Raw genomic sequence first — 27,598 nt, forward strand, 5'->3', positions numbered from 1 at the left:
CCAAATTCTAATGAAGGTGAGAATGTGAGATGATCACCTAGTTGCTTACAACAGTAAATCCCATTAGAAGTGATGAAGTTTTTAAGTTACACTTGAACACTTAAATAGATCTTAGATATTGATAAACCAGCATGAGCTGCAATACTTTAAATTTCATACAAGTTTTTCTTCCACATTAATCACATACAGAACCACTTTTTTAAGCTGATGTCATTACCACGACCAGAAAGTTAAAACACATAATTTAGTATCTCCAACGTTACTACTTAAAGTTTTTTACCACCTTTTTTTCCAGTAACAGAAGGTACCTCTTTATCCCGTATTCCAAGTCTTTTATTTGGAAATGGAATGCATAAAACAATGACTTGAACAGGAAAGTCTTGCTCATTTTAAAGACTTAAAATGTTCTAATTTTATATGCTTTATGACTATTGTATAAGATATCATGAGGTCAGTGACAAGAAATGCAAGACAGAAGACCAGTAAACTCACAGTATGTAAAGGTGCAAGAGCAATTTTTCAACAGCTGTGTACAAAAATGAGCAATGAAACATTAGAAATACCCAAATATGGTATTCTGGATTTTGAGATGCTACTCTAGAAGAACCAGTGACTTGGTTGTTTTGAAATGGCACAAAAAGGGAATGTGCTATATACATTCTTTATATCAGGAAAACTTTTCACGCACATTTAACATAATGTGAAGTATTAGTATGCTTAACAGCAAAGAGCTCATTCCAAACAAATTCAAAACAGGTGTAAGACACACCAAATGCAACCCCAGTTTTGCGCAGACTTACTTAGGTGTGTTTAATGCTAAAATCAATAGCCTGTAGTTACAATTAACAGCATAAAGGGACTTTAACATGAACAGGAGATAGTCACTTCAAGACTCCTTTCCATTGCCAGCAGTGTGTAAGGATGATCTGCGGCAAAACACAATAGGCAGGCACACTTCTTTGTGTTTCTGGGACCCAAATATTTAAATGTTCAGACTTTTGCAGTATCAGAACTGGATAAAATCCACTTCACAAAGTACTTACAGGCACAGGGGCTGACCTGTGTTATTCAATGAATATTTTCAATTAATGACAAATTGAGGTTAAACAGCCTTGCACAAACCGCATGCAATTTAATAAACTTAAGAATCGTTGTGGTTAATTTGTAAATTTACTGACCAAAGCAAAACTAGAACTGGAAACTAGAATTCTGCCTTTTGGATTTAACTGTACTTTATTTGCTGCTGAAAGGAATGCACTCTATATTTTCCTTACTCTATATGCACTCTATATATCTCCTTCCCAATAAACTTGCTTTTAAGAATCCTTAAAGAGTTTAAATTTAGGATTTTTCTAATGATTTTTAAAAGTGGTTTCTAGATATAGCTGTGGAGTATGGATTATGGTATAATGATTCAACCTGATTATTTTTACAAGTTTGAAAGAAACAGATCAAAATTCCTCCCTTAATGAATTCCATTCCCATGGAATACAGATTTTAAATTGTATGAAAGGTATGAATTGCTGTTTACAGGGCTATTATTTTTCCACTGTATCAGTGTAGTTTGTTGAACCTGTACTTGAGCAAAATCATTCTACTTGAATGATAGGTGTTTCATCTAATAAACAGGATGGAGTAAAGAGGGAGAGGGGAAAAGACTGAGGAATTATTCCCTTTGAAACAGTACAAAATTGGCCTAATAGGTCACTGTGGTACCAAATGATGAAGAATATAAGAAGCGTTAAGAGACTTTCCCAGCACATAACAATGATTGGCATTACACGAATACCTGCTATGCCAAGAAATCAGGTGTGTCAACAATGCAGAAGGATTTCTATAAACTTGCATACATATTGAAACAAATCATGTTACTGTTTTTTCACACCTTGATTCATTTGAAGAAAACTGAAACCCTCTGCCATATTGTGGGCCAAGAACACAGCACGATTTGAAGTTCAACAATGCCATCTGCCTTATCCTATATTTCCAACAATGTATTTCTTTAGCTATGAATTCACAATTTCTAAGATTTCCATTATCTCCATTATCAAACAAGAATGATTTGTAATTAGCATATAATCCAATGTTACACCTTTTATTTTTGACAGGCCCCAGTTTGGCAAAAATCCTTGATTCTGCTGTAACACACTGTCTTGTTTTTTCAGTTTTCATAGCCTAGTGGCACAGGCACCACAGTTGCAGTTTGTGAGTTGTCTTAAAAACACAGATTCTGATCTTAATTACAATGGTCAGGATGCTTAGGTTTTCACTGAAGAGAAGATGAAATGCAGGAAGTTTATATAATGTCATCTGGCAGACTGTAGAGCTTGTGAGGACAGAAGAGGGTCTTCAAATAGGAGGATATCAAAACTAGATTTTGGCAATATAGAAGACTTATTGTCCATGTAGTTCTGTTATAAGCTTTAAAAATACTCTTATTAAATAAGTTTTTCCTTCCTTAAGACCAGGTAATACACAAAGTGAGTAAGAGTCTAGGAGTCAGCATCTTCTTCATTTCTCAGTTATTCTCTCTGAGCTTTTAGCTTTTTTTTTTTGACTTTTCTTCGTAAGATTCTCCATACTCATTTACTCTGCTCTTATCCACAGGATAAAGCCTGGCAGAGAAAGACAAATGATCACTTACATTACAGTCTCCTATCTGAAGGAATTAAGTAGTTCTGTGATGCCTAATTTTAAAAGTGAATTTCTTTGTCATCATATTCTCTATTCCCATTTGTGGCAAAACCCAACAGTTTTCAAGATTTGTACAGACATATCAGCTTTTTCACAGTATGACTTAACCAGCTGTCTCATAACAGGACCTGTTAAGAGATGTATTAGCTCCCCTAAACTTGGCTGGAGTCTTTTCTCAGATAATCCAGGATACCTCTCAAACTTGAAACTACTGCCCAGCCCCTAGTTAAGAGCTGCTGAGCTCTTAACATCTACAAAAATACCTCAGAAGGGGACCTATTTTACTACAAATTGGTGCAATTACATAAACCCCAAAATGAAGTCTGCATTTAGTATTAATGATTAGTTAGATGTACATATCTCTGTATTCTGGTATAATGTGAACTTGCCTTAGAATTCTTGTTTGCTCCACATAAAAATGTTTATTCTTGGGAACAAGAATACGTTTTCTGTAGCTTCAACTATAAACAGTATTTCATAAGTACTGTATATAGCTTTCTACCCCATTTGATTTTAGTTACCTAAAGAATCAGAAACTCAACAGATACTCAACTTACAAGAGAACCTGATAACTTGTGTTTACAATCTAGATAAAACAGAAAAGCAGAGCAGGGCAGTCCCCCATCAGAAAACACCCTTCACTACTGCCCTGAAGAACAGCTTGGAGAGCATGTCTCAAATATTGAGCATATGGAGACATGGCCCTCAGCAAGGGTTAGAAGCCCAGAACTCCTAAGTGGGTTTGTGAATACAAGCTTAGGAATTTTTCTCCTTCCCCCTACTTCAGGTATTTATGTCTCAGGTTTGGTTTGTGGTTGCTTTTTGTTGGTTTTGTTGTTGGCTTTTTTCTTGGCTTTTTGTTTATTTACTTTTTTTGGCTTGGTTTTTTTGTAACTTCCAAATCTGGTGAAAAGAAGGTTGTTTTGGGGAGGTGAAAGGGGTAACTGACAAAAATTCTGAGTACTGTGAGAAGAGGAATTTTTTGATTACCCTGTATCATGTCCAGGATTATTGTCAATAAGAGGAACAAAAATATTTCCCATAATTTGTATCAAGATCTCCTTTGCAGGGTGCCCTGCTCACCATTCCCTTCACTAGCCATATACACAAATACCATTATCCAGACCATACCATACTATATATTACTATGGTATAAAACTTCTGCTTCAAGTCTATCCCAATCTATAGCTCCTTATAGATATGAGAACTGCAACCATTTATAGCATGGTAAAAACTGTAATGGATATTAAAGGAAGTCATACCATCTTTGGTAGAGATAGACCAGGAACACAACATCATCTCTAAAGCACGCCAGCCTATGAGATGTTGGCATGGTGATGATAAAAGCAAATATATCATCAATAAAGGTGTTGAATGCCTACAAATAAAAGAAAAGTATACTTCAATTGACTGTGAAGAAAGGAAGTCATCAGTCATACAAAGTTACAGGCTTCCTATGTTTTTCAGTACAAACACAGACTTCTTCCATATTAATAACAACACTTAATGGTTATGCTGGAAAACTAATTAATGAAAGCTTTAAAATGCTTTTTTTTCTAATAAAGACCATACTGTCAACTACAGACCACAGATTACAAGTAAAACGAAGTAGGACTGTTTAAGGTAAGTGAAAGTATTGTCATGGGAGGGGAAAACCACAGACCCAATTTCAGAGAAAACTTCAAAGGAAACTGGAAAACCCCCCACACTTTTGTTCATCCATTACTCAAATGACAAGATTTACAAAATGTCACTTTGCTTTCGTTTTCTTTAGAAATTAGTGTAAAAATTTGTCAACTTACTGCTCTTAAGAAGATTAACTTGATAGCCTTGGAAAGACTTTAAAATTTTTTCAGTGCTTTCCTGTAAGTAATCACGTCTTGAATAACGGATGGATAATTTTCTACACCATCAATTAGACATACTATAGGCTCTATTTCTGCAGCAATAATGAAAGGTAAATTAACAGAAAGGCAACTCCTTGGATCTGGCTCTAGCCTACAGGGAGGCTGTACACATCAACTCTTACAGTGCACCAGCTCTAGTGCTCATATGATGCAATAAACTATTCCAACTCACTAAAAACATCAGGAAACAAATCCAGCAAAGAATATGCCCTGTTGGGTTAACAAACCGAGTCAGTAACATGGCTCCTTTCAGTTTTAGCAAGCTGTACATTAATCCATACCATAAAGGGCAGGGGGAAAGTGATGCAAGCACAGGACTCACAAAATGAACCAATGATTATATGTTGGAACAAAACATCAGCAGGAAATGGGGGTGGTGGATAGGAGAGAGCTCTGATTAGCTACAACAGGAGAGCTCTTTCTGTCAGGTCAAAACAACTCCATCAATCTGAAGTGACTGAAGAATATGGACGGCACTTCTCAAGCCTGTGCAAAGGTTTGTCACGGATCAAAACTAAAAACCTTGGCAAGCTGGAAAAGAGAGCCTTTCAAAGTCAACACCCAAGTGAGTGATCCTACAATGATGAAGAAAAAGCCAAATGCTCCATCCTTCAGGCACATAAGCAGTCTTCACAAGCCACTGCAAGTGAATGCACCAACGCAGCCCATCCAATAGTGTTTAGACTGGATAATTTTCTTTTGAGATTACCTCCCTGGAAGGTACTCCTCATAAACGTAAGAAAGGCATAAACATAAAACCCACAGGAAGTGGAAAGTCAGAATTCAAATTAAGGAAAAAACCCAATGAAGCTCTCTAAAACACTGATCGCAGATGAGTGCTCAGACTCTTCTTTCCACTTTGAGTGATGAGAGCAAGCAACTTTAAATATCTATTAAAGAAAGTAAATTACTGCCTCCAAAGCTCACTAAATTAAACATAATTGAAAATAAAATAGATTTCTTTCACCATACACACAAGCCTTTTTTGAGGGTAGCCTATGGCATCTAAACAGGAACCATAAATGCTCTGTAAGAAAAGGCTATTCAGGAAGGTTATACTACTTTTCAGTTGAATAACCTCCCTTTGTTGTTTATTTAACTGCTGATGTCTCTGCTCAGTTATTATCTTTAGTGAAGTAAAATTGTGAAATTACTTCACCAATACATCTTTTGTTCCCTCCTCTTAAGAAACACAGTGATTTGCCTAGTATATGCCTGAAACACTATGTTTATTGTTATTTTTGTCACTACTTCCACATCAAACACTGTTTATTTGCTATTCTGCTACCAGCTACATATGAATCTGTTTTCCTAGATGCAGCCTGGTTCCTTAAAAACATTATGGCAGCAGAAAATAGGACAACTGCTGTAGGCTAATAGAAATGGAAAAGCCTTTAAAGTGTCTTTAGATTTATACATTTTAGTTCTCTTGTCCCAAATCTTCTGTTCAGAACTGGACACCATTTCTTGATTAGTTTTTAACACTTTCTTTTAAAGTACTGATGTACTTTAAATCCTAATGACTGAGATCAGTGGGAAATAAGAGTCAAAATACCATCAGTTCTTCAGGGGTACAAGAACAAAACCAGCATACAGTTGCCAACTGAGGGAGAACATAGGAGACATAGGAATGGTAGGTGTCCCTTGTTACCCATATCAGTGCATGGAATCCTGACTGCGATACTTGGGTATATCGTCTTGGTGTCTGAATACTACACAAACCACTTGGACACACAAGCAGGTGCTTGTGGATATGTGGCTGTCAAGGGGTGAGCGAGCTGATTTTCTTTTAAAATAAACTTCCCTTCCCTTCCAAGGTCTGCTATTGAACTTGGCTGCAGCATTGCATGATTTCCTACCAGGTTAGTCTAGGTAGGGGGGACATGACAATGCAGCCTCCCTCGTCCCCCATGGGAAAACCCACCACACATTTGCCCAGAACTACCACCCTAGCACAGAACAGTGTGCACATTAATTCAGTCTCTGGTAGCTCCTGGAACCTGCCAAAATAAGGTCTTTTAGCATTCCTGTTTCTTGAGAATTATCCATTGTCAGTGATCCACTGACATATTCTTAAAATAATGCATTGAATTGAGATTGATTAATTTATCTGCAGGACCAACATCTGCAGTCATGCAAGACAGCTGACAGTACACAAAGCAGTATTATCATAAAAGCTAGGATACAAGTATTCTCATTATATGAAAGTAATTATGAAAAATGAAAATCAGTGGGTTTTTTTTTAATGACACTTGCAAACAAGTTCAGTTCTTAAACAAAAAAAAGTACTGCCATCCTTAAGCTATTTATTATTAGGCTGCTTCTTACAGGAAATAATTTTCAAAATGACTCCACCCATCTTTAATCTGGAGCTTTACTCACTTTGTATGTGAAAGCCTTCCACGGTAAGTGTGCAACAGATTTCATCTAGAAATAAAAAATATCAAATTTTAGTGAAGTCTATAAGAAGAGACTAGGAAAGTAGACCTTTATCACTTTTCAATCTTACCTTGTAGTTTACAAATAGTTGGGGCAGCATAAACAGGAATCCAAAAGCATACACTCCTGAAGATAAAAATGGAAAACAAATGCACAGATGTTCATCACACAACTATACTTCCATAATTAGTGATTTGTACTCATTTTTTCCAAAGAGAGAAGATGCATCTAATTCTTTTGTTCATTTTGGGTTGATTCTTCTCCCTTTTTCAATCACTGTGATAATTTAGTAAGTTACTGCTCTGTATTACACTGATTCAACTGACAGTAGTTAATATTATACTTTTGAGTCTTGGCCTCCATTTGAAGAAATATGGATAGAAAAAAGAACAGAAGGGACTCACCATTTACAAAACTGTTAATCAACCAAGAGTACCAGCTACAAACAAAGAAGACAGTAGAGTTATATTTCATTTCAGCCAAAATTATAAAGCATCCTATATAAGACTGTACACTGACTACTCCAAGAAATGGCTATGTTACAAATTACTTCATGCAAGAACTAAACATCTCACATCTCCCTTTGATTAGGAGAGCCTCCAGAGAAGGTAGTTTAAGCAAAGGATGGTTATCAGTCCAAACAAGACGTTTGGAGAGCTTTTTCAACTGCTTTTATACTTTTAGAGACCATTTTAAGACTTCTGTGTCAATAACCAGTTAACTAACATGAGATAATACCGTGCACCGAACCCTGATTGTATTAAAGCCTGCAAAGGTGACACTGTATTCTAAATACTAAAGAGACACTTAATATGGCACTATAAGGGCTTATCAAGTTTCAAACAACAAATACCATTCACTACAACCATGACAGCAGGTACTTAAATAAAATGTAAATACAAGGAATCTGTGTTTTCCCCTCCTTACATCTAATAACCCTCCCAGATGTTCAATGGAGCACAATCTTAGCAAAACAGCAGTAGTGCTACAGTGAGTGAATTCCATATTTCTGCTTGCACTCCCTGAGAACAGCTAACAACTGTCATGCTCTGGTTACATCATTTAAAATTAAACTTGCACTGCTGTGTTACTAACATGTTAATGGCAACATTACAGTTGTAGCAGCATTTCAGTAATCCACAAGCATTTCAAGAATGCATCAGAAAATGCCTCCAAGATTAAAGGACAATCCACTGCTAAAATTGCTTGCTCTGTCACATTTCTTTATTGATTTAACAATGGCAAGGATTCTATTATATGAATTGTTTTCACTTCCTTAAGCTGCAGCTCCTAAAACGTCTGGAATATAGTATTTACAGTACTGAACAGATTCAAGAATTTTGTGTGAAAAGCCGAATTTCAAAATGCTGCATATTTGTTAGCTGCTTACTAAGACAAAAACCTTTCAAAAAACCTGCTTTTCTAATAGCCCAGAAATTGCCCCAGGTCCTAGTATGAGTGTTACGGCTCAGGTATGCAGCAACAGTTGAAAATAACATTAGGAAGAACTACTACTGCTTGTTTTCTCCCATCTCATCTGGGCCTAAGGACTATTAAAAATCTACACAGCCACCACCACGCTTGTGTTTGCAGACTTTTCCTACAACAAAGTCTCATGACTGCACACTTGCTTGCATGTCTGAACACAAAATGACCTTGCTATTTTGAGTGAAAGGAGACAAGGGTTTCACTTGTTCATGAACTATTGAGCGTCCAGCTCTTGCTGAAGAATTAACATGTTGCAGGAAGTCCATGGCTTTGAAGGAATAAAGAGCCCTCTATCAAAAATGCTTTTGCTCGCTTGCCATCCTAGCTATCATATTTAGGAACAGAGAAGCCTCTTGTTCAAAGCAACTAATTTTGTGCAAGTTTTTGCTTCTCTCTGCTATTGCACAGGTTCAAGCACTGAACTCCTTTCATCTCTCCTGTTACCAACTGAACATCAACATCAACACCAACTGAACATCAATGGCAGCTTTCTTCCTCCTCTTCTGATTGACAGCTTACTCATGTATGCAAGCTGTTGAATTCTATACTAAAGTGACATCAGGTTACTTGTGAAATACAAAATCCTCTTGCTTACAGGATGTTAAAAAGCCATCTAGACTCTTCAGCTTTGGACAGACAGAATGAGGAAGCTTCCAGTTCCTGGCTTATGAATCGAACTAAAACAACTGATTTCCATAACCATATAGAAAAAATGGGGAATGTTTCAATTCCATATGAGATAATTTAGGGTTACAGTACCTTTTGTATTTGACATTCAGCAAGGAGTAACCTGCACCTCCAATACACAGTGGATATAGCAAATATGACAAGTATTTCATAGCCTAAGAGACAAGGAAAATAATTAGTTCACGTTTTATATACAGCAGATTTTTCATGGCACTAAATAGAAGACACTCGCATAATTTTTTCCTGAAAATCTTGTTCCATTCCCAAATGTCTGCTGTAATTTCCACTGTGCCCCCAGTTCTAGTGGTGGCAGTGAAAATTCCAAAGACCAGTTCAGACAACCAATCACCTTAGAGCATATGCATCAAGAGACAGCACAAAGATCAGTGTCTAAAAGTAGCTCCCTGCTTAACACCAATGTTGTCACCTATGTTCAACTGCTTACAGAAATCAGGAACCACATGAACTTTCCTTCAGTATAAATAACAAGTACAAATAACAAGTACAAATATCAACTTTCAAATTTGTGAGTGGTAACCCTTTCAGATCTCTCTTCGTGTAAGTCACTTGCAATTCCACTTCTCAGAGCAATGTTTCAACCAGATTCAGCTACCAAAGGAACTCTTTCACTGTTTCATAAATTATTAGAATGAATTTTTGCTATCTGATCATCTACACAATGATAATCCACTTGACAACTGTGAGAACATGGAAAATACACTTGTAGGAAAAAAAGAACAAAACAAGTCAATCAAGAGTTCACATATACAGACTTTGTAGATCAGAAGTCATAGGATTTCCTCTTACCTGGGCATCATATTCCTCAGTTTTCTTTTCAGAGTCATTGTATGCACCAAACTGCAATACATATAAAAACCACAATCAAGTCAGAACATAGCGGAAAAGCATTTGCTGTCCAACTATTATAAGCTTCTATATAGGAGAGTTATACATCTGTCCTGTGCAGCCTGCTAAAAAATACAGGGTAGGCAAAAAGATTAACCTTTCACCTCACATTTTACACCAAACTTCAGGACTTCTTTGCTTTGAAAAATGCTGTTCAGACAGCAGAATTCACAAGCAAAAGCCAAGTCAAGTAGCCAAAAACCTGTCAGATACAGGAAGCATTTATTAAAAACCATAGCCATGAAGGGTCAGTTATGTATTATCTCCCCATGTCCAGAAATTCTGCCTGCTTAAACACAGTTCTTTGATTGCTGACACAGGAACAAGCAGAGCTGTCAGTCACTCCAGACACACAGACTTCAAGCAGTACGAAATCCCAGCACTTCTTGTGAAGTAAACACTGAAGACCAGACAATTGTTTCTCCTACCAACACGATAAACTTTCAACATAGGTTGCACTTTGCCACTGTATGTTCTGCAGTCTCAGCACTTCACCGTTACCCAGAAGAATCACCAAAGAGTGTACTGTCCCCAGAACATGTCACATCTTCTGTTAGCTCCACAATGTAGAAGTTACTCCTACAGGTTCATGGAACAGCCAGTTTCTTATTTTAAAATATGATGAAGGAGTGCCTTTCTGAGACAGTGGCAGGAGCACAGTCCCAGCTACTAAGATTTAGCAGGACTGACAGAGAGGTTCTGAAGTTTCTCACACCATAAATACATACAAATAGCTGCTTCTTCTAAGAACTCAAAGAAAGAAAGAAGTTTGAAAATGCTCATCCTACTATTGGACTAAGCCATTCATAAAGAGATACACATAGGAAAGTTGTATAATTTTTAAAAAAAAATCTTAATTTCACTAAAAGTCAAGTTGCACAGTAACCTGGAAACGGATGACTTGGGAGTGTAGTCATTAACAGGGCAATGTCTACTATACCTGAAATTTGGGTCTCAAACCTCGCCACTTGATTGTCATTTTCAAGGCTTTCTTCACTTTCCAGAGCTGTGATTAACAAAAACAAAACATGTACATAAAAGATTATACAAAGGAATATCTTACAGAGGATTCAAATAATAGAATCAAGATTCCAGAATATCTATGTTAAGTACCCATTGCATAAAGCAGTAGCAGCCTGACTGCAGCACACACTGCCTGTGTCTACACAAGCCAAATGCTGTGTCATCAGACAAGTGCGACATTGTGAACTTGCGAAGTCTCTTTATCAGATGAGGCACTTTAAGTGAAGTAATGTAGTCCTTCCAGGATATCTGGATTGCAGTGCCTAGGTAGGGTTAGCACCAACATGCACCCCAGGTCAGGCATTTAGAAAATTCTCCAGGAGACACCTGCCAAGCAAGCTTTAACATGCCTTCAACTAAGGTGCCTCAGAACTCCTAACAGTGATTAAGTTGGCACTTAAATGGTCATTACATTTCAGTAGTGGACTACAAGCAAAAATCAGTGAACCCACTGAATTATTTGGCTACTTACTGCACAGCTGTAACAGCCTGACCCTGATGTAAGCCAAAAGTTTCAGTTCACCTGAAAATTTACTCATGTACCCACCCTGCTATACAGATTCAACAACTTAGGCAATGCAGCTCCCCAGGAGAGCTAAACTCCATGAAGCTTTTTGTAGGCAAGGTTCATTTGTTTAACTTTAGATACACCAATATTCTCTTCTCACCCACCAAATATTCCAAACAAAAAAAAGGGAACAGGGTAAAGATGATCCTTTATTGTCATCTTTGATGCAAGTGAGAAAATTACTTTTGACAGAATCAATGTCACTATTGGTACTGCATGAGAAACAAGAGTCAAGAACAAGTTGTGAAAAAGTTCCTCCTAGAAAATTCTTCTGAGATGTACTGTCCTTATGACTGTTAACACTTTGAGACAACTGTGCTACCTGCAACCCACTGAAAAATTAAATTAGATGTGGACTTGTGGAATCATGCACACAGGCAGCAGTCTCCTCCTTTTCATCCTTCCCCAATCACCTCAATGCCAGCACTGTCTGTGGGCACACAGCCTGCTCCTTGACAATGCTTCCATGCAGGCTTGTTGACATGGTTATACTTGCTTGGCCAGGAGTGGGGCCTATCGGATGATGTGATAGGTGGAACCTCAGCACTGCTCTATGTTAGGTTTCTACAGTATCAGCTGGACTATCCCAAAAAACCTGGTATTTCCAGTTCAGTTGTTTGATCAAGGAACACAATCTCCTCTGCTACTGAAAACCAAAGACGTGAATGCCACAGCAGAATTTTCCAGTAACTAGTTTAGCATTCTTTTTATACAATGAACTATGGATGTTGCTGTGAATACTGGTATCTGGTGCTACAGCTTTAAGAACTCACCTCAATCACTGCACCAATGCCTGCTGGGATCAGGACCAATAAACTTGTTTGTTCATCCAAAAGGAAAAGAAATATTACCACAGTACTAAAGCACCGCCAGAGCACTAGACAGAAAAAATGAAAATGGAAAGCTTATTAATATTTAAATGAACAGCTGAGATGACAGAAGACTGATGGCCTATTTGGTGTTATTCTGTCTTACACAGCTTAAGCATGAATGTAGTCCTAGAAACAACCAGTGATCTCCAGGCAAATAGGGAACAAAAACATTTTATGCAATCCTTATCAGAGAAGATGAAAGAAAATTGGAACATTTAATGAAGGCTTCTGTACTGCAGCAATTCAGTAATGTATCAGTACTATTAGAAACTACATTCATGATTCTGGTCTCCAGGAAGCTGCAAGGCTGTAAGATAACGTAACATCAGTCTTTGAAACTCATTTATTGTTTGTAAATGTTAAGTCTTTTCAGTTTGACTTTACTGAGTTTTGAAACTGGCAATTGACTCTTATTTCTGAAATTCCATGGACCATTTTGAATTTTTACTAACATTTTGGCATACATATGCCAACAGCAGTACAACTGCTTAAAAAAAACAAATGCATTCTCATAAAAATGATTCTCCACATGAAAAAAACTTGCTGGTCATCAAAAATTAACATGCCTTTTTTTTCCCCTGGTATTGCTATTCCTTACATGTTTTAATCCATCTGTAAGTACGACAGAATTAGGCATAGTCGCAGGTCAAGTGACTACAGGTTTATAATTTTGCTTTATAATCAAAATTGGAAAAAATCTACTGGAAAAACCTTCATCTGTTTCTAGGAAGGCTTGGCAGGATGTCAGATCACTATGTTACTCTCATCTTTCCTATACACAAATCAAGTCAGCCCTCCCATGCTCTCCCCCTCCCCCCAACCCCAGGAGCCTCTATTGCTCTTGTTTACATCCAAGCTCAAATCAAGCAAGAGCATTACACTACAGCACTTTCCACCCACAAATATTTTGGAACCTGTAGTTATCTAAAAGGAACACAAGGGACTTGCAGAACAGCATAACCCATGAAAGCACATTCTCTCCACCCACAGAACTTTTTCTGATCCTCATTCTTTTCTCAAAGTACTTTTCTGTTCCTTCAGCAAGTGAGATATGGTAACTGACTCAGTATTAATCTAATTCCCAATTCCAAAACAGCCAAACCTCAGAAGTGACACGAGTGCTTAAATTCAAGCAATACCTGAGCACACAACTAAGAAAGCTGGAACCACCTAACAGTGTAGACTGTTAGCCATCTCTTAGTACACAAAACCGCATCATTTTTCTATCTCTGTGAACCTACAAAGAGTCAACTTAGAGCAAGACTGAAAACACACCTCATATAATAGACAACACATAGACAACACTTTGCATGCTAGTCCATACCTGCTTTTGTAGACATCCCAATCATGCTCTGCTTTTTCTTCCAAAAACTGATGTCATTTTTAAATGCAAGGAAATCAAAGAGAAGCTGCAAATAGGAAGAAACATACTCATTTGCTTAAAACATGCATTAATTAGAGACTGAAAATGTTAACAATGCATTCAACATGGCATTAAAAAACTTCCCATTTTAGAAGCTTCAGAAATGAAAATTAAGAATCACAAGTAAAAACTAAAAAGAAAAGCTGTTTTAGAAGACCAAGCTTTAAAAGCAGTACAAAATGACAGAATGAATTTAAAATACTGCTAGCATTGCAATGCTGAACAAATCAGTGTCCTCTAAAAAAATCAGTGACCCAATACATGGTAACTCATGATAGAAGGTGAAAAATGAGGACCCTGAAGAACCACACACCTCCTTGAGAGACCAAGCAAAGGCACACTAAATTAGACTGAAAATGCTCTGTATTGGATTGATAGTCAATTTGGGTTTGGACAATACCAAAGTTTTTAAAAAAACCATCCTACAATACAGCAAGCCAGGTTTCCTCTGTATTTTGTCACTAAGTCAACCGGAACTTCCAGGACATTTTAGAATTCAATTCATTTGCAGGAAGCTTTTTTATTTTCTTCAGTATTTTGATTCAGTATAATTTTCAGTATTTCCTTTAAGCATGCAGTGTCTTAAAAAAATCTGAATAGATTACAAAAATTCTTGTGTCAGTGGATTTTAATGAGTAAGTTTTCAGTAGTTTTTGTGGGGTTTGTTTATTTATGGGAGGGGGTTGCTGAGTTTTTAAAAAGTATTTGGGAAAATGATGCACAAAAGAAAGAAGTATCATAAAAGTATCAGACTTGTCCCAGTCTACAGATACTTTGCAACCTGATAAACAGAGAGGAAAAATTAAATTAATATGTTATGGAATTCTAAGGCTTTCCAATCAAATTAACTGCAAGTAATGTAAATATAAAGACACATAACACTCCAGGCAAGTCCTTATCTTTCTCAGAGTACATGAATTGTGTTGAGTGTAATTGTAGATTACAAAAACATTCACGCTGGAACCACAAAGTCTAAAAAAATAAGTTCATTAAAACTAAGATTCAGACTTAAGACAATGCTAAGAAAGAGACAAACAACAACAACAACAACCATGAGTAGAACCCTGTGCTCCACACTTTACAGCAATATTTTGGAAGCAATTTGTATCAGCTGATGTAAATTTCTGCAGAGATTAGAAGTCAGAGACTCAAACCCTACTATTTGTGCCCCAGCTACGCTACTGCAGTGGTAAATCTTGTCAGAAGTCAACAAAATTTGAACCAATTCTAGGGGCTTCAGTTCAACTACAACTTTAAAAAAGTGATAATGAAGGTACTATTTTATAGTTCAGTCAAGACTCTCTTAGTTTCTATCTAACTATCTCAAATTACTGCTGTATTTAAGATTTTTATATTAACTCTGTATTGGAAATATAGCTGACATGTACCAGAAAACGCTACCATTGCTCTACTGAAATTACAATTTTCAAGAATAATTCTTAATAAATGAAACCTGAAACTCAGACACACATGCCCCTTTTTTCTTTTTCATCTTATGTAGTCCCTAAAAACAAAAACCACTTACATGGAATGCTGCTACGAAGAATGTCAAAGCCAGAAAATACAAGTTAGTATCAACAAAAATTCCTTTTACTTCATCTGCATCCTTTTCTGAAAACCCTGTGAAACAGAAGAAATCATTGTACAAGAAGAACCAGAAAGTTCATTGCTGTTATGCTTAAGTCCAGTATGAAAGGAATTTTATGTCATCTGCACAAGTTTTGTTAACAAATCATAAATTCAAAATATGATGGAAGCTTTATTGCTAAAATCCTAATCTACCCATATTTTGGCAAGTTATTTGGCCTGCCACAAACAAAACCCATCAGTTACAAACCTTTAACTTACGATTAATTATAATTTCAATTACAATGTGTTTTGTACTATGCCTTTAACTCGTTGCATAATTACAACCTAAGCTGAAGACCTGACAGACAAATGGCAAGATAGAAATGACAGGAAATCATTTTTGCCTCATTTGAAAGAAAAAATTCAAACTGGCCTCTGAACTTAAGTTTGATACACAAGAAGAGTGAGCTTCATACCAAAAGCTGAAAAATGAGAAAAGTACTATACTGTAAAGGACAAGAAAAGTCAGTGAGAAACATGGTCATGGATGTAACACTGTGATTGAAGCCTACAGTTCTCAGAAAATACACAATGCTACATGGCATTGCATGGTTAAGCACCGACTTACTTTGCCATCACAGCAAGAACATGGCCATTTTCACGTGATTTTGGAGTTTTGTTACTAATCTGAGGTGACTGTTCCACAAATTACTACAATAGGACAATTTCAAACCTTATGTTTCACTATCTCTATACTTAGGAGGAATAAGCAGCATTGCAGACAGGCTTTTTTCCAAGGTAGAGGGGGTATTCCTGGGATGATAGATCTTGATATATGTGTCTATCACAAGACAAGCATAACATGGAACATGAAAATTTCAATTCTGAGGAGGCTCACAAAAAATTATGGAGAAGTGATGGTGGACAAATGCCCTACACCAACTCTGAGCAAGTAATTACTTGACTATTTCAACCCAGTTATGTTTAGCAGACATACACGTAGCTTTAATGCACATGAACCTGAGCTAAGGAGCAGCTGGATTTTAATTAGGACAGCCTGCCTGTACTTCACTTTAGACATATGGCTACAGTGAGCAGCTGTATATATCTTATATCAAAGCCTATGCACCATTGATCTGGCTTTTCTCTTCCATGGATGACAGGGGAAACCTGTGGCGAACACACCCTTCTTCATTATGTCCTCTTATGCTTTTACGTAGTAATATCCAAGTAAAATTAATTTTAATAATGGTTAGTTCACCTCTGTATTCTTGTTTTCTACCACATGTCAACATATATTTTTAACTCAAGGTGAAACAACACAAGATTTGTAGTACTAAACCTTTGCACCAGCTCTCCAGAAAAAGTGTCATCTGTGCACATAAAAGAAACAAACTGAGGCATTAGTTGTAGTTTCTTGGCCTAAAGTCATTAAAGACAAGCATACCAAATTGCTGGAGGGAGTACACAGCATCCTGCATGTGGATCCAGAATCGGAGTTTTCCAAGGGATATTTTGTCATATGACACTGTAAGAGGTAGCTCCGTTGTTGAACGATTTATAACCTGCATTTCAAAAAGACATAGCTTCATTTTAATGGCAGAAAAATGGCAACAATTACTTCATTTTTTTAACAGAGGAAGCGATTTTATCACACTACGATTTAATGACACCATTTTGAGAACTCTGTTTTTTGAAAGAGAATAAGATCTTAGACTTCTATACCATGCTTGAAGTCTTTGCATTTTTTCCAAGAAATGTTAAATTAGCAGTTTGTTCTGTTCAAGTTCCTATAGCAACTTCATTGTTGCTGTGTACAAATGCCTCTGAGATGGCAGCATAAATTGGGAATAGTGTGCTTAAGATAATTCTTCTGACAGTTCTTCTCTGAATGTATATGCTAAGATTACCTAGAGCATTACAAAAAAACCACAAAAATCTCAGCCAACAACCAACTTGTATGCCAAAGGCCACAGTCAGAAATTTACTACATTGAGGTTGGTTTTGAGAGAAATTGAAAGAGTGGGGAAGCAAGATGCCAGCAGCTGTGACTAGGGAAAACATCATATGTAAAGCTAAGTAAGATAACTTTGGGATCTGCGACATCACAAAGACTTTCTTCCTGACCCTCAAAAAGTAAATTTCAGCTAATCCTACTATATCATTTACATGTTACTTAAGCTGGGGAAAAAAAAAAGTCTTAAATTGCCTCAGCTCCTGCATGATAGCTGTCTACTTCTCAAACAGGTTAAAAAAACCCCCAAAAACCAAAAAAATCAAACAACCAAAAAAACACCCTTGTCCTCCCAGATGTTAGAATTCTCTGCATCCACCTCAGTACAAATTCAGGCAGTATGTTTTACATTTCCAAAGATAGCTCAGGACTACAGATTGGCAGGCACTCTCTGCAAGAGTTCAAGATCTACTGCTCTAGGCTTCTAATTACTCCCAGTCATAATTCCCACCTCAGACCTGCTACTCTACACTGCATGTTTCTACAGTAATTTTAGTGGACACCTAACTGAGATGAACGGACTTCTGATTCTTGTGACACTGAACATGGTTTTAGGCTCCCCCACCTCTCAGTCAGATGTGAACTGAGGGCTACGTTCATTTTCCTATGCACTCTTTCCTCCACTGAGCACAAACAAATCTCAATTTCACCAATCTCCCAAGACCCTGTAAGCTTTTCAGACAGTGGCAGAACATGAGGGAGAGGAATGGAAGCTGAGAAAGTTTTATGAATGCAGCAGAGAGAGAAAAACTTGACAAACTCATCTGGGACCTCTGAACTGAATGGGATAAAAAACCAAGTGTGGTTAAAGCTGACTGCACAGAACGCTGGCAAGATTCTACAGCTGTTTACCAAAACCTATATCAACATCTTCCAGGCTGTTTCTCCTTTTCAAAGGATTCCTGTAATTCATTTGGTCTCATTTCAATTTCTCAGTCTATCAATGACAGCATTATCATTTCTGGGAGAAAAGGAAATTCTATCTGTTGAGTATGGACAAGAAAGAAAAATTTTGCAAATGCCTGGGTAAGCAGCATGTGGCAAGTGCACTCTCCACAGACAACTACTTTGGAGGAGTCCAGGGTAGTGTAGGGTGAAAATCAGATTGTGATAGAAGACAGAAATAGGAATTCTCCAACACGAAAAGCAAACTAAAATACAGGCAAGATTAGAAGAATGAATTCTTTCTCAACAAACAACTAAAAGCCCACAAGTGGTGCCTCACAGCCTCAATGTGAGTGTGATGTTTGCTAAGCCTTTGAAAGCTAGGAATAGCCAAATCCCTGCAATACAACCTACTCTTACAGTATGGCATCAGAGTATCACACATTACTTCTGGCACTCTACTTAATCAATACTACAAAACTGTGTGAGCACTGCAAATAAGTTCAGTGGTATGGATTTCAAAATTATCTCTTTATTAAATTCTGCACAATCCCCAAAACCCCAGCACTGGCAAGCACATTTAAAAACACAAGGAACACATAATCTCTAGACTGCAGTACTTACCACAGAAGACCTACATCTTGATCAAAATAAGAGTCAGTTGCCAATCTATACAGCCCAGGAAAAGCGAGGAAAATGCATCTTCAGCTCCATGATTTCAGGTCAGGCATAGAAAACAGACACTATTTGTGCCCTTATTTGCAGTCAAATGTTAACCTGGCTCCACAAAAGCTGTACCACCTTCTTCCCTGCTCTTCACTTACCCCTCATCTCCTCACAGAATGTTTACTACAAGACCACTCTTTCTGCAGGGCTTGAGAGCAGTTTGGCCAGTCACTACTGAGACATCACATAAGCCAGTGCTGAAGGGGAAGTTTGCTGGTTTTAGTGGAATAGTCTTTGCAGAGCTTCCCAGGATTTTTAATGACTTTCTAAGGCAGTCAGTTACAACAGCATTAACCTTGCCATGCATGACAATTGCAGGAATGGCAGTAGTAACATGAGAATGCTGAATTTATTTGTAAACAGGGTACATGATTTGACCAGTTAGAAGTTCACATGAATGTACTGAACTGGACTGGATGAGCTGTGATAAAAAAAAACTTAAAACAAAGGACAATGACCACTAATAAAGACATTACAAATGTATATCTAAAGAAATACTGAACAAAATTATCTGCTATCAAGACTTGTAACAAATGCTCAAGAGTTTATTTTGCTGAAAAAATTTGGGGTGGAAGAGACACAAGTTCTTAAACACTCTCCCAAACACTAAGTAACAAAATTCTTTGTCTGAGCTAAAGTAATGAATTGGAGAGACAATTTGGAAGGCTTATGGGAAGTTTACATCTACCAAGGCTTCCTTCTAGAAGATGGAGAACCCAGATGTGCTCATTTAACAGTTTTGAGACATTCCCCAAGACTGCTGTTTTCAGCAACTCCAATTACCAAACTCCAGTCAGTGCAACTGAAAACAACTTCAAAGCTTAACTAAGAGCTGCTAAGATCAGCATGGTTTAGATACAGGGGACTGAATGTGTAACCTGTAGCAAAGGAACTGCATGATTTCCTACAAGAGAAGAGCTGGATAAAAACTAAATACAGAAAATTCTATAAAAGTTTATAGAAATACTTTTTATTTAAAATTACTGCTGGAGTGACTGACCAGTTTCCCATAAGAGGCTGTGGCCTTTCCATCCTTGGATATAACCAAAACTCAACCAGAGAAGGTCTTGAACAACTCACACTGTGTGATCCTACTCTGAGAAGGGGCATTGGACTAGTAATCTTCAGAAATCTCATTCAACTTCATTCCTCTGTAATTCTATTACTGAAGTTTCAAAATCCTGACTTATTTGAGTGCACAAAATCACTGGACATACTGTAAAACCAAGCTTTCAGGTGCCCAAGTTACTCTAACATGATAAAGAGCAGCACCAGGAAATTCAACCACCAGCGAATTTTGAGGAGATAATAGTATAGCTACTGACTTATCTCAAGTGTAGCTCCACTATCAGCTGTGGATATGTCAATATGCTTATTTTCCTAGAAAGTATCAGAAGTTACTCTGGAATTCTAACACAACTTCTTCATCTCAGGGAGTCACACTACTTAGGAGACTGCTCCTGCCATTGCTGGTGCTACAGTGATGTCCTCCATATCCACCCAAAAGGCAGAAGCAATGGAATCTAAACATCTTTGGTGGAATAGAAGACACTGCTTGACAGATACTTCTGCCACAGAGAAGTCTTAAAATCCAGTTCCAGCTTCTGCAGTTACCACAGTTGATCATATTAAGCTAAACAGCCATTGAGTCCTTTTGTCCGTTCATACTTTTTCATTACAGCAAACAACCTATGAGAAAGTCTTACTTAAAACAACATGGAAGATTACTGTTAAAACTGTTAAACATAATTAAAGGCATTCTATTACTCACCATCAAATCTTTCACTCTGTTGCTTAGCTGATCAATAAATAATATTGGAAGGTAATGCACTGTCTTCCCCAACTGAACCCTAGGATGTTTAAACATGGATTTTATGACTGTAGTGATCTAAAAAGAAAACTACTTTTATTCAAATTAGCACTCAATCATCATTTTCAAATCTACCCATGTAGAAATTTCCCACCACCTTTTCAGGCACATTTTCTTTTAACACACAGCAAGAAATTAGCCACTAGCCTAGAATCAATCTTTCATTGAAAGATATCTGTATTGAAAAATTTTGTTTGCTTTTACTCTTCTGCAGAAAGACAGAACAAGCAAATAAAAATACAAATGAAATTGGTTGTGATGATGCTGAAGCTTTTGCATGACCAAGGGAAATTTAAAAGTCAGTAGAAGAGAAACATGCTGCAGTTTACTGCCATGTTTTTGTATCCCTTGTCTCAAATATCCCCCTCCTACTGCAACCATGACACCTCTCCACCATTTCCCCCACCCCTCTGTGCCTGGCAAGACATCTATCACATGCTCTAGCCCATGAATGTGATGGCTGATGCATAAAGGGGAAGGCCAGATACTATTGCAGGGAGTGCACAAGGAACAGAAATCTTCTCTGCCATCCACAGAATTTGGATTGCTCTCACTTGGATTGCTCCACCCTCACCAACCTGCTGGAATCGAATAGAAACTTCCCAGCCTTGAAGCCCTCTATCAAATTGATTACTGTAAAGTTATTTAGCAAATGATGACCTACATGCAATTGCTTTGTCAGTATCTTAGCAAAGTGTTTAGCCCAATGCCCTAACAGAGGTAAGTCCTTTAAGTCTTCACTGCAAAGGTGGTTATCTACGCTGTGATGTTCTTGGTAAAGGTCTATAGAAGTGGCATAATGGAGATTTTTAAAGCCTGAAAGCTGAATTTTTGCTGTTGACAAAAGAAAGAACTCTTCATGCATGCTAAGAAAGACTGCACATTAAATATACAATGTGCAACAGTAACACAGGAAAGTACTGAATAGGGGCTCAGAAGGAGTGCTTGGTTATTTAATTGAAGTGATTTAGATTTCTATGTAATAACTATGATTAAGGCTATGTTAGTGAAATTGCAGCGGGTTATTTCATATCCCAGTGATTTGCCTTGTTAATAAAATAACAAAACAGCACTGATGCAAATCAAACAGAACAAAACATCCTTGTTTATCAATCCCAGTCCAACAACCCCTTCTTGTTATGGCTCTATCTTATGAATTACTACATTTATCTATTCTGGCTGGGAAGTTATCCCAAAACTCTGGGGTCTGCTGGTTAACCAACCACTTCTGGATTTCAGAGGGTACTTGCAGAGAAGGCATCAACACATGGCAGCACAAGCCTATAGAGCACTACTTAGATGCTTGATACTGGAAGCAATTGAAGCAAGCTGTCAGCAGAAGCTACTGCCTGCACCTAGTGGCCTAAAAACCTATCCCTGCTTGCTAGTATTTTCTTGAGGAAAATGACATAATGTAGGAAGACACAGTGTCAAAGTAAAATATGGCCAATCATTAAGGGAAAACAAAAATATATCACAGGAGATCAGCTGTGCATCTTCAGCACCTGCAGTCTGTACAGATAACTTGCAAATGAAGGAAAATTGGAAAGGGTCAAGGGATGGCAATTGCTCTGAAGGCCAAAAGGACAATTGGAGAACAAATGGGTTTGAAGTCTGCTGTAGCATTTTACCTGTATCTTTGTAGTCCTGCTTTGCCTTAGTGTAACTCCACACAGAAGATGTATTCTAACTCTGAGCTGCTGAGTAACCAGGTAACTCCAATAAGGTTTTCTTGTATATAATATTTTAGCAATTTTTCACTACCAAAATGAAAGCATAAAGAGCATCTGCTCTTGTCTCTAGGTGCCAATTTAATTATAAAATACTAAAGAACACCAATGAAGATTTTTGAAGAAATGTGCCATAAGTTTATAATAACAAATCTCACAAAATTAAGCCATCAACTTACATTTTCATGTAACGATGAACATCAGCAGGGAGAGATGATCCATCAAACACAAAATCTTCCACCATGACATTTAAGGTTAGTCTTGACCTCCAGTGAGAGACCGGTTCATCCAGGGCATTGGTCTGTTTTTCTGCTTCAATTTGCTTTAAAAAAAGAATAAATATACATACTACTAAACAACACAAAATTTTGAATAGGGTAATAATCAAAACTCACAGAATCCAGGAAGTCATTAACTATATCAAAAACCAGAAGCCCACTAAGAAACACTTTCATTTTGACCTGATCAAGTATTTTGCTCAAATACAACAGACTGGATTATAAAAGCCCACCATAATCTGATACTGAAATACTTCAGTGTTCATTCGCAGCCTTGTTCATCAAGACTGAATATTTACCTAATTAATCTTCATACCTTAGGAATGGGGATACTAATAAGAAAAAAACCCTTTGAAAGAAGGACTGTACAGTAATCAGATATTACTTCAAAACAGTCAAAAGGATGTGGATGATCAACCAAACATTACCTGTTTGTTTTCATATCTTATTCTGCCATTTTACAACAGCAAAGCATATTATTTCATATGAATTCCATTGACTATAGAAAGCAGCAGCATGCTGTTACAGATTAATACAGTATTTCTACCAAAAGCAATGAATCCTTGAAATTATTATTATTAACTAGGGAAGTCTTTTAATAACTGGACAGTGTTTTAAAGAGCTCTGCCTCTGCTCTGCTGAGTGGTCTGCTATTAGCGCAATAATCAAGAAGAGGATTTTGATTTTTCTTCCTGTTGTATCAGTAGTTTAAAGATGCAAGCACAGCAGATACTAACACTAGAAGTGTCTATGAAAGAAATTACGTATTTTGCAGATGTTCTATAGATGGAACACACACCTACCTGTGTGGCTGATTCACCAGTGAGTAAATTAATCTCTTCTGGTTTGGGGACCATGTACGTGGTCAGAGGGCTTACTATATGCACCTGCTTACCATCATGCCAAGGCAAAATGCCAGCATGATGAAGAAATATAAATGCATATAATGTGCCATTATTTCGGGTTTTCTTTGGTACAGAGACATTCACTGTCCTAAAACACAAAATAAATACTGCATGAGATGACAAAGTACATGCTGAAATATTTAGCTATTACTAAACATTTGGGTTGCCTGGAACACAACAATTACTTCTGGCTAATATGTCCCATGGCTGGATGGGTTAATTTTTTTATAACCCAGTACGTTATTATTATCTTAAGATAGTTTAATCTTTGTCCACTTCATACTTTATTGCCCTAGACAACACAGGACTGCATCATCAATTCTTTTGTTGCTTTCCTTTACTGATAAGTCATAGGGCCAAAATTATGACAGCACTTGCAAAAAACAGCCTTCCATGTGCTGGATATGTATCACAGATTGCATACATGATACCAACTTTAGGAAGAAAATCACGAAGTTTTGCCATGCACTTTGCATTATTAAAATATCTTCTCAGCTATGGCATACCAAGCACAGCACTCTAAACTGGAGCCCCAAACCATGAAGTCACTCCCCTTGTACTAGCCAAGAAATCATCCTACTTCCACCCTTGCATAATGCCTCCTCTATTCCTGTAGTCTTGTTCAGCTTATTCTGCTCTGAATACTTTCAATGGCTTAGCAGGCCCTGTCAGTAAAACAATTCTTATAAAGTCTGTCAGAGATGAAGTTTAATACGACCAAAACTGCAACCAACAAATTCTTTAATCATAGAAAATGCAGAGAGTGAAAGAACCTGGGAGACTACAGTAAGAGAGTCAAGAATGAGGCAATTATTTAAAAAAAAAACCCAACAAAAATTGAGGCAGGAAATATTAATGACAAAACAAGTAGTTCCAGTTATTTTAACTGTACAAAGTGCATATGTAGAGTGCAGTGTTATACTCAAAAATTTCTCTAAGGGCACAATCTTGGCACCTATACCCATTCAGAAGACCCCCAGACCCTAAATTATCAGAAAAGGTTTTCTTGTGTGATTATTAACAGAGAAAGAGTTATGGGGGAGTGTGTTGCTAAAACACAGGAAAGGAGAATGCAGTTTGACTTCCATGTCCTGTTTCAGGTTTGAATCCACAGCAATTAAGAACCAAACATAACATGTAACCAATGTCAACCTATGTGATTAGAGGGAAGTCTCAAGCATTTCCAGGCACATTTGTTTTTAGATTTTTCTCAATGGAAAGTAATTTTTACCCCTATAAACAGGACACACTTCTGCAAAATGTTTGCCTATATGGCTGAAAACAGCACACTGATCTAAACTAACCAATAGTGTAGTCTTCCTTGCTTCATGCATACTTCTGTCCATGTAACTCCTAGTTAGAATGCACACATCAGAATTAAACAAAGAACTCTGATAATTTGGACCCTACTGGGCCGGATCCTTACCTTTCAAATTTGGACTCAATATCAAAGTCCTCCACATTCAAAACGAGATCTATATTACTCTCAGCACCAATGCTTGACCGTGTGGTAGTATACACGCTTAACTGAAATTAAAATACAGCACAGAGAAATTAGAGTATGGAAATAAATTCATGCATCACTACATTTAGTGTATAGGTCTGTACTTCAGCTTCACTAATTCTCCCAGGCACAGGAATGCTGAATACATAGGGAAAGAAAATAGCATACTCAAAAAAAGTCAGTTCCTTTTGGGGGCAGAAATACATACTGTAATATAGCCACTGAATACATTTTAATAGGATGACCTGTCCTGAAAGTTGAGAGAAGTGGAGCCAGTTCACAGAATCACAGAATTGTCAGGACTGTACAGAACCTCTGGAGACCACCTTGTCCAACTCCCTGCCAAGGCAGAGTCACCTGGGGCAGGTAACACAGGAACACATTTGGGTGGGTTTGGCATGTCACCAGAGAGGCACATTCCACGACCTCCCTGGGCAGCCTGTTCCAGTGCTCTGCCACCCCAAACATAACGAAGTTCTTCCTCACACTGAAATGGAACTGCTCGTGTTTTAGGTTATGGCCATTAGTCCTCATCCTGTCGCTCGGCATCACTTAAAAGAGTCTGGCACCATCCCCTAGGAATCCATCTTTTGAAATACTTATATGAATTAATGAGATCCCTTCTCAGCCTTCCCTGGACTAAACAGGACCAGCATTTCTTCTGCCAGGCTGCTCTAACCAGTATGTGTGTGACAACAGATATACCAAATCAATAAAACAAACGGAACCCTGCCAGTGCACCAGCCAAGGGCGCTCTCCACAAGGCCCAGCACTACGAGAGGGCGGGGGAGCGGCTGGCCCGGGCGGGGACAGGGACAGGGACAGGGACAGGGGGCAGAGGCAGGGACAGAGGGCAGAAGCGGGGGCAGGAGGCCGGGACAGGGGCAGGGGGCAGGGACAGGGTGGTGCCGAGGAGCCCGTGACTCGGGCGGTACACCGAAGGTCCGACGGCCTCCCTCGCCCCGCTCACCTGCAGTTTGGGCCTCTGCGCCAAGTAGGGCCAGACGCATCCCCCGGCCGCGCCGTCCGCCGCGGTGGGGCAGGGCCGCGTGTAGACGATGCCGTACATGACCCAGCAGGTGTGCGCCACGTACACGGCGAACACGCCCACCACGAGGCTGGTGAAGGAGCTGCGGCTCAGCATGGTGACAGTGCCGATGGCGATGGCGGCAGCCGCCCGCCGCCGCAGCCCCGCTCGCGATCCGCCGCCGCCGCTCGCGCATCCCCCACGCGCCGCCCGCCCCGCCCCGCCCCCCGGCCTTGTCGTCACTTCCGGCGGGCGCGAGAGGCACCGCCCCCTCCTCCCCCCGCCGCCGCCACGGCAACCGGCGCCGGGAGCCGCGCGCGCCCCGCGAGGACGGAACGGCCCCGCCCGCCGAGCGCGCGGCCGCTAGGGGGCGCTGTGTGCGGGGCAGAGCGGTGGTGGCAATGGTGGCAGTGATGGCAGTGATGGCAGTGATGGCAATGATGGCAGTGATGGCAGTGATGGCAGTGGTGGCAGTGATGGCAATGGTGGGATAATGATCGTGATGGGGATGATCACCGCGGGGGCACGCGGAGCCCATCAGGGTGGAAAAGGCTTCTGGGGCCATCGAGCCCAGCCTATGACATCAGCTAGACCATGGCACAAAGGGCCGGGTCCAGTTTTTCCTTGAACACCCCCAGCGTTGGTGACTCCACCACCTCCCTGGGCAGCCCATTCCAGTGTCTAATCACCCTTTCTGTGAAGAAATTCCTCCTCATGTACAACCTGAACCCCCAAGTACAGCTTAAGACTTTGTCCTCTCAGCCTAGGAGAAGAGAGCAACCCCCACCTGGCTACAGCCTCCCTTCAGGCAGCTTAGAGAGTGATGAGGGCCCTGCTGAGCCTCCTCTTCTCCAGGCTAAACAGCCCCAGCTCCCTCAGCTGCTCCTCACGGGACTTGGCCTCCAGACCCTTCACCAGCTTCATTGCCTTTCTCCAGACTTGCTCCAGCCCCTTAATGTCCTTCCTGAATCGGGGTGCCCAGAACTGGACACGACACTCGAGGTGACACCTCAGCAGTGCTGAATCCAGGGGGATGATGACTGCCCTAGTCCTGCTGGCCACACTACTGCTGGTGCAGGCCAG

The 27,598-nt window shown here is 38.9% G+C and overlaps 1 protein-coding gene across 1 annotated transcript; it reads right to left on the minus strand.

Moving 5' to 3' along the window:
* Positions 1 to 311: 311 nt before the first annotated feature.
* CLPTM1L (CLPTM1 like) lies at positions 312 to 26,733 on the minus strand. The gene is made up of 17 exons (XM_085052303.1): positions 26,459 to 26,733; positions 25,411 to 25,511; positions 23,883 to 24,072; positions 22,981 to 23,123; positions 20,973 to 21,051; positions 17,024 to 17,141; positions 15,533 to 15,627; positions 13,909 to 13,993; positions 12,486 to 12,589; positions 11,062 to 11,127; positions 10,023 to 10,073; positions 9,288 to 9,370; positions 7,445 to 7,479; positions 7,111 to 7,166; positions 6,984 to 7,028; positions 3,957 to 4,072; positions 312 to 2,615 (listed from the first exon to the last, which is right to left on the minus strand). The coding sequence occupies exons 1-17, from the start codon at positions 26,630 to 26,632 to the stop codon at positions 2,540 to 2,542; spliced, it is 1,617 nt and encodes a 538-aa protein (XP_084908429.1). The 5' UTR covers positions 26,633 to 26,733; the 3' UTR covers positions 312 to 2,539.
* Positions 26,734 to 27,598: the final 865 nt, after the last annotated feature.

Source organism: Lichenostomus cassidix, chromosome 2 (assembly GCF_008360975.1).
Source record: "Lichenostomus cassidix isolate B80296 chromosome 2, HeHo_3.0, whole genome shotgun sequence".
Lineage (NCBI taxonomy): Eukaryota > Metazoa > Chordata > Aves > Passeriformes > Meliphagidae > Lichenostomus > Lichenostomus cassidix.

What these genes read in the sequence shown, in the direction of transcription:
- CLPTM1L (XM_085052303.1), bottom strand. Translation starts at nt 26,632, where the DNA reads ATGCTGAGCCGCAGCTCCTTCACCAGCCTCGTGGTGGGCGTGTTCGCC. An exon ending in GTTCATCGTTACATGAAAAT is followed by an intron (nt 21,052 to 22,980) that starts GTAAGTTGATGG and finishes TAAACATCCTAG; the next exon opens with GGTTCAGTTGGGGAAGACAG. An exon ending in GCATTGGTGCAGTGATTGAG is followed by an intron (nt 11,128 to 12,485) that starts GTGAGTTCTTAA and finishes TGTTAATCACAG; the next exon opens with CTCTGGAAAGTGAAGAAAGC.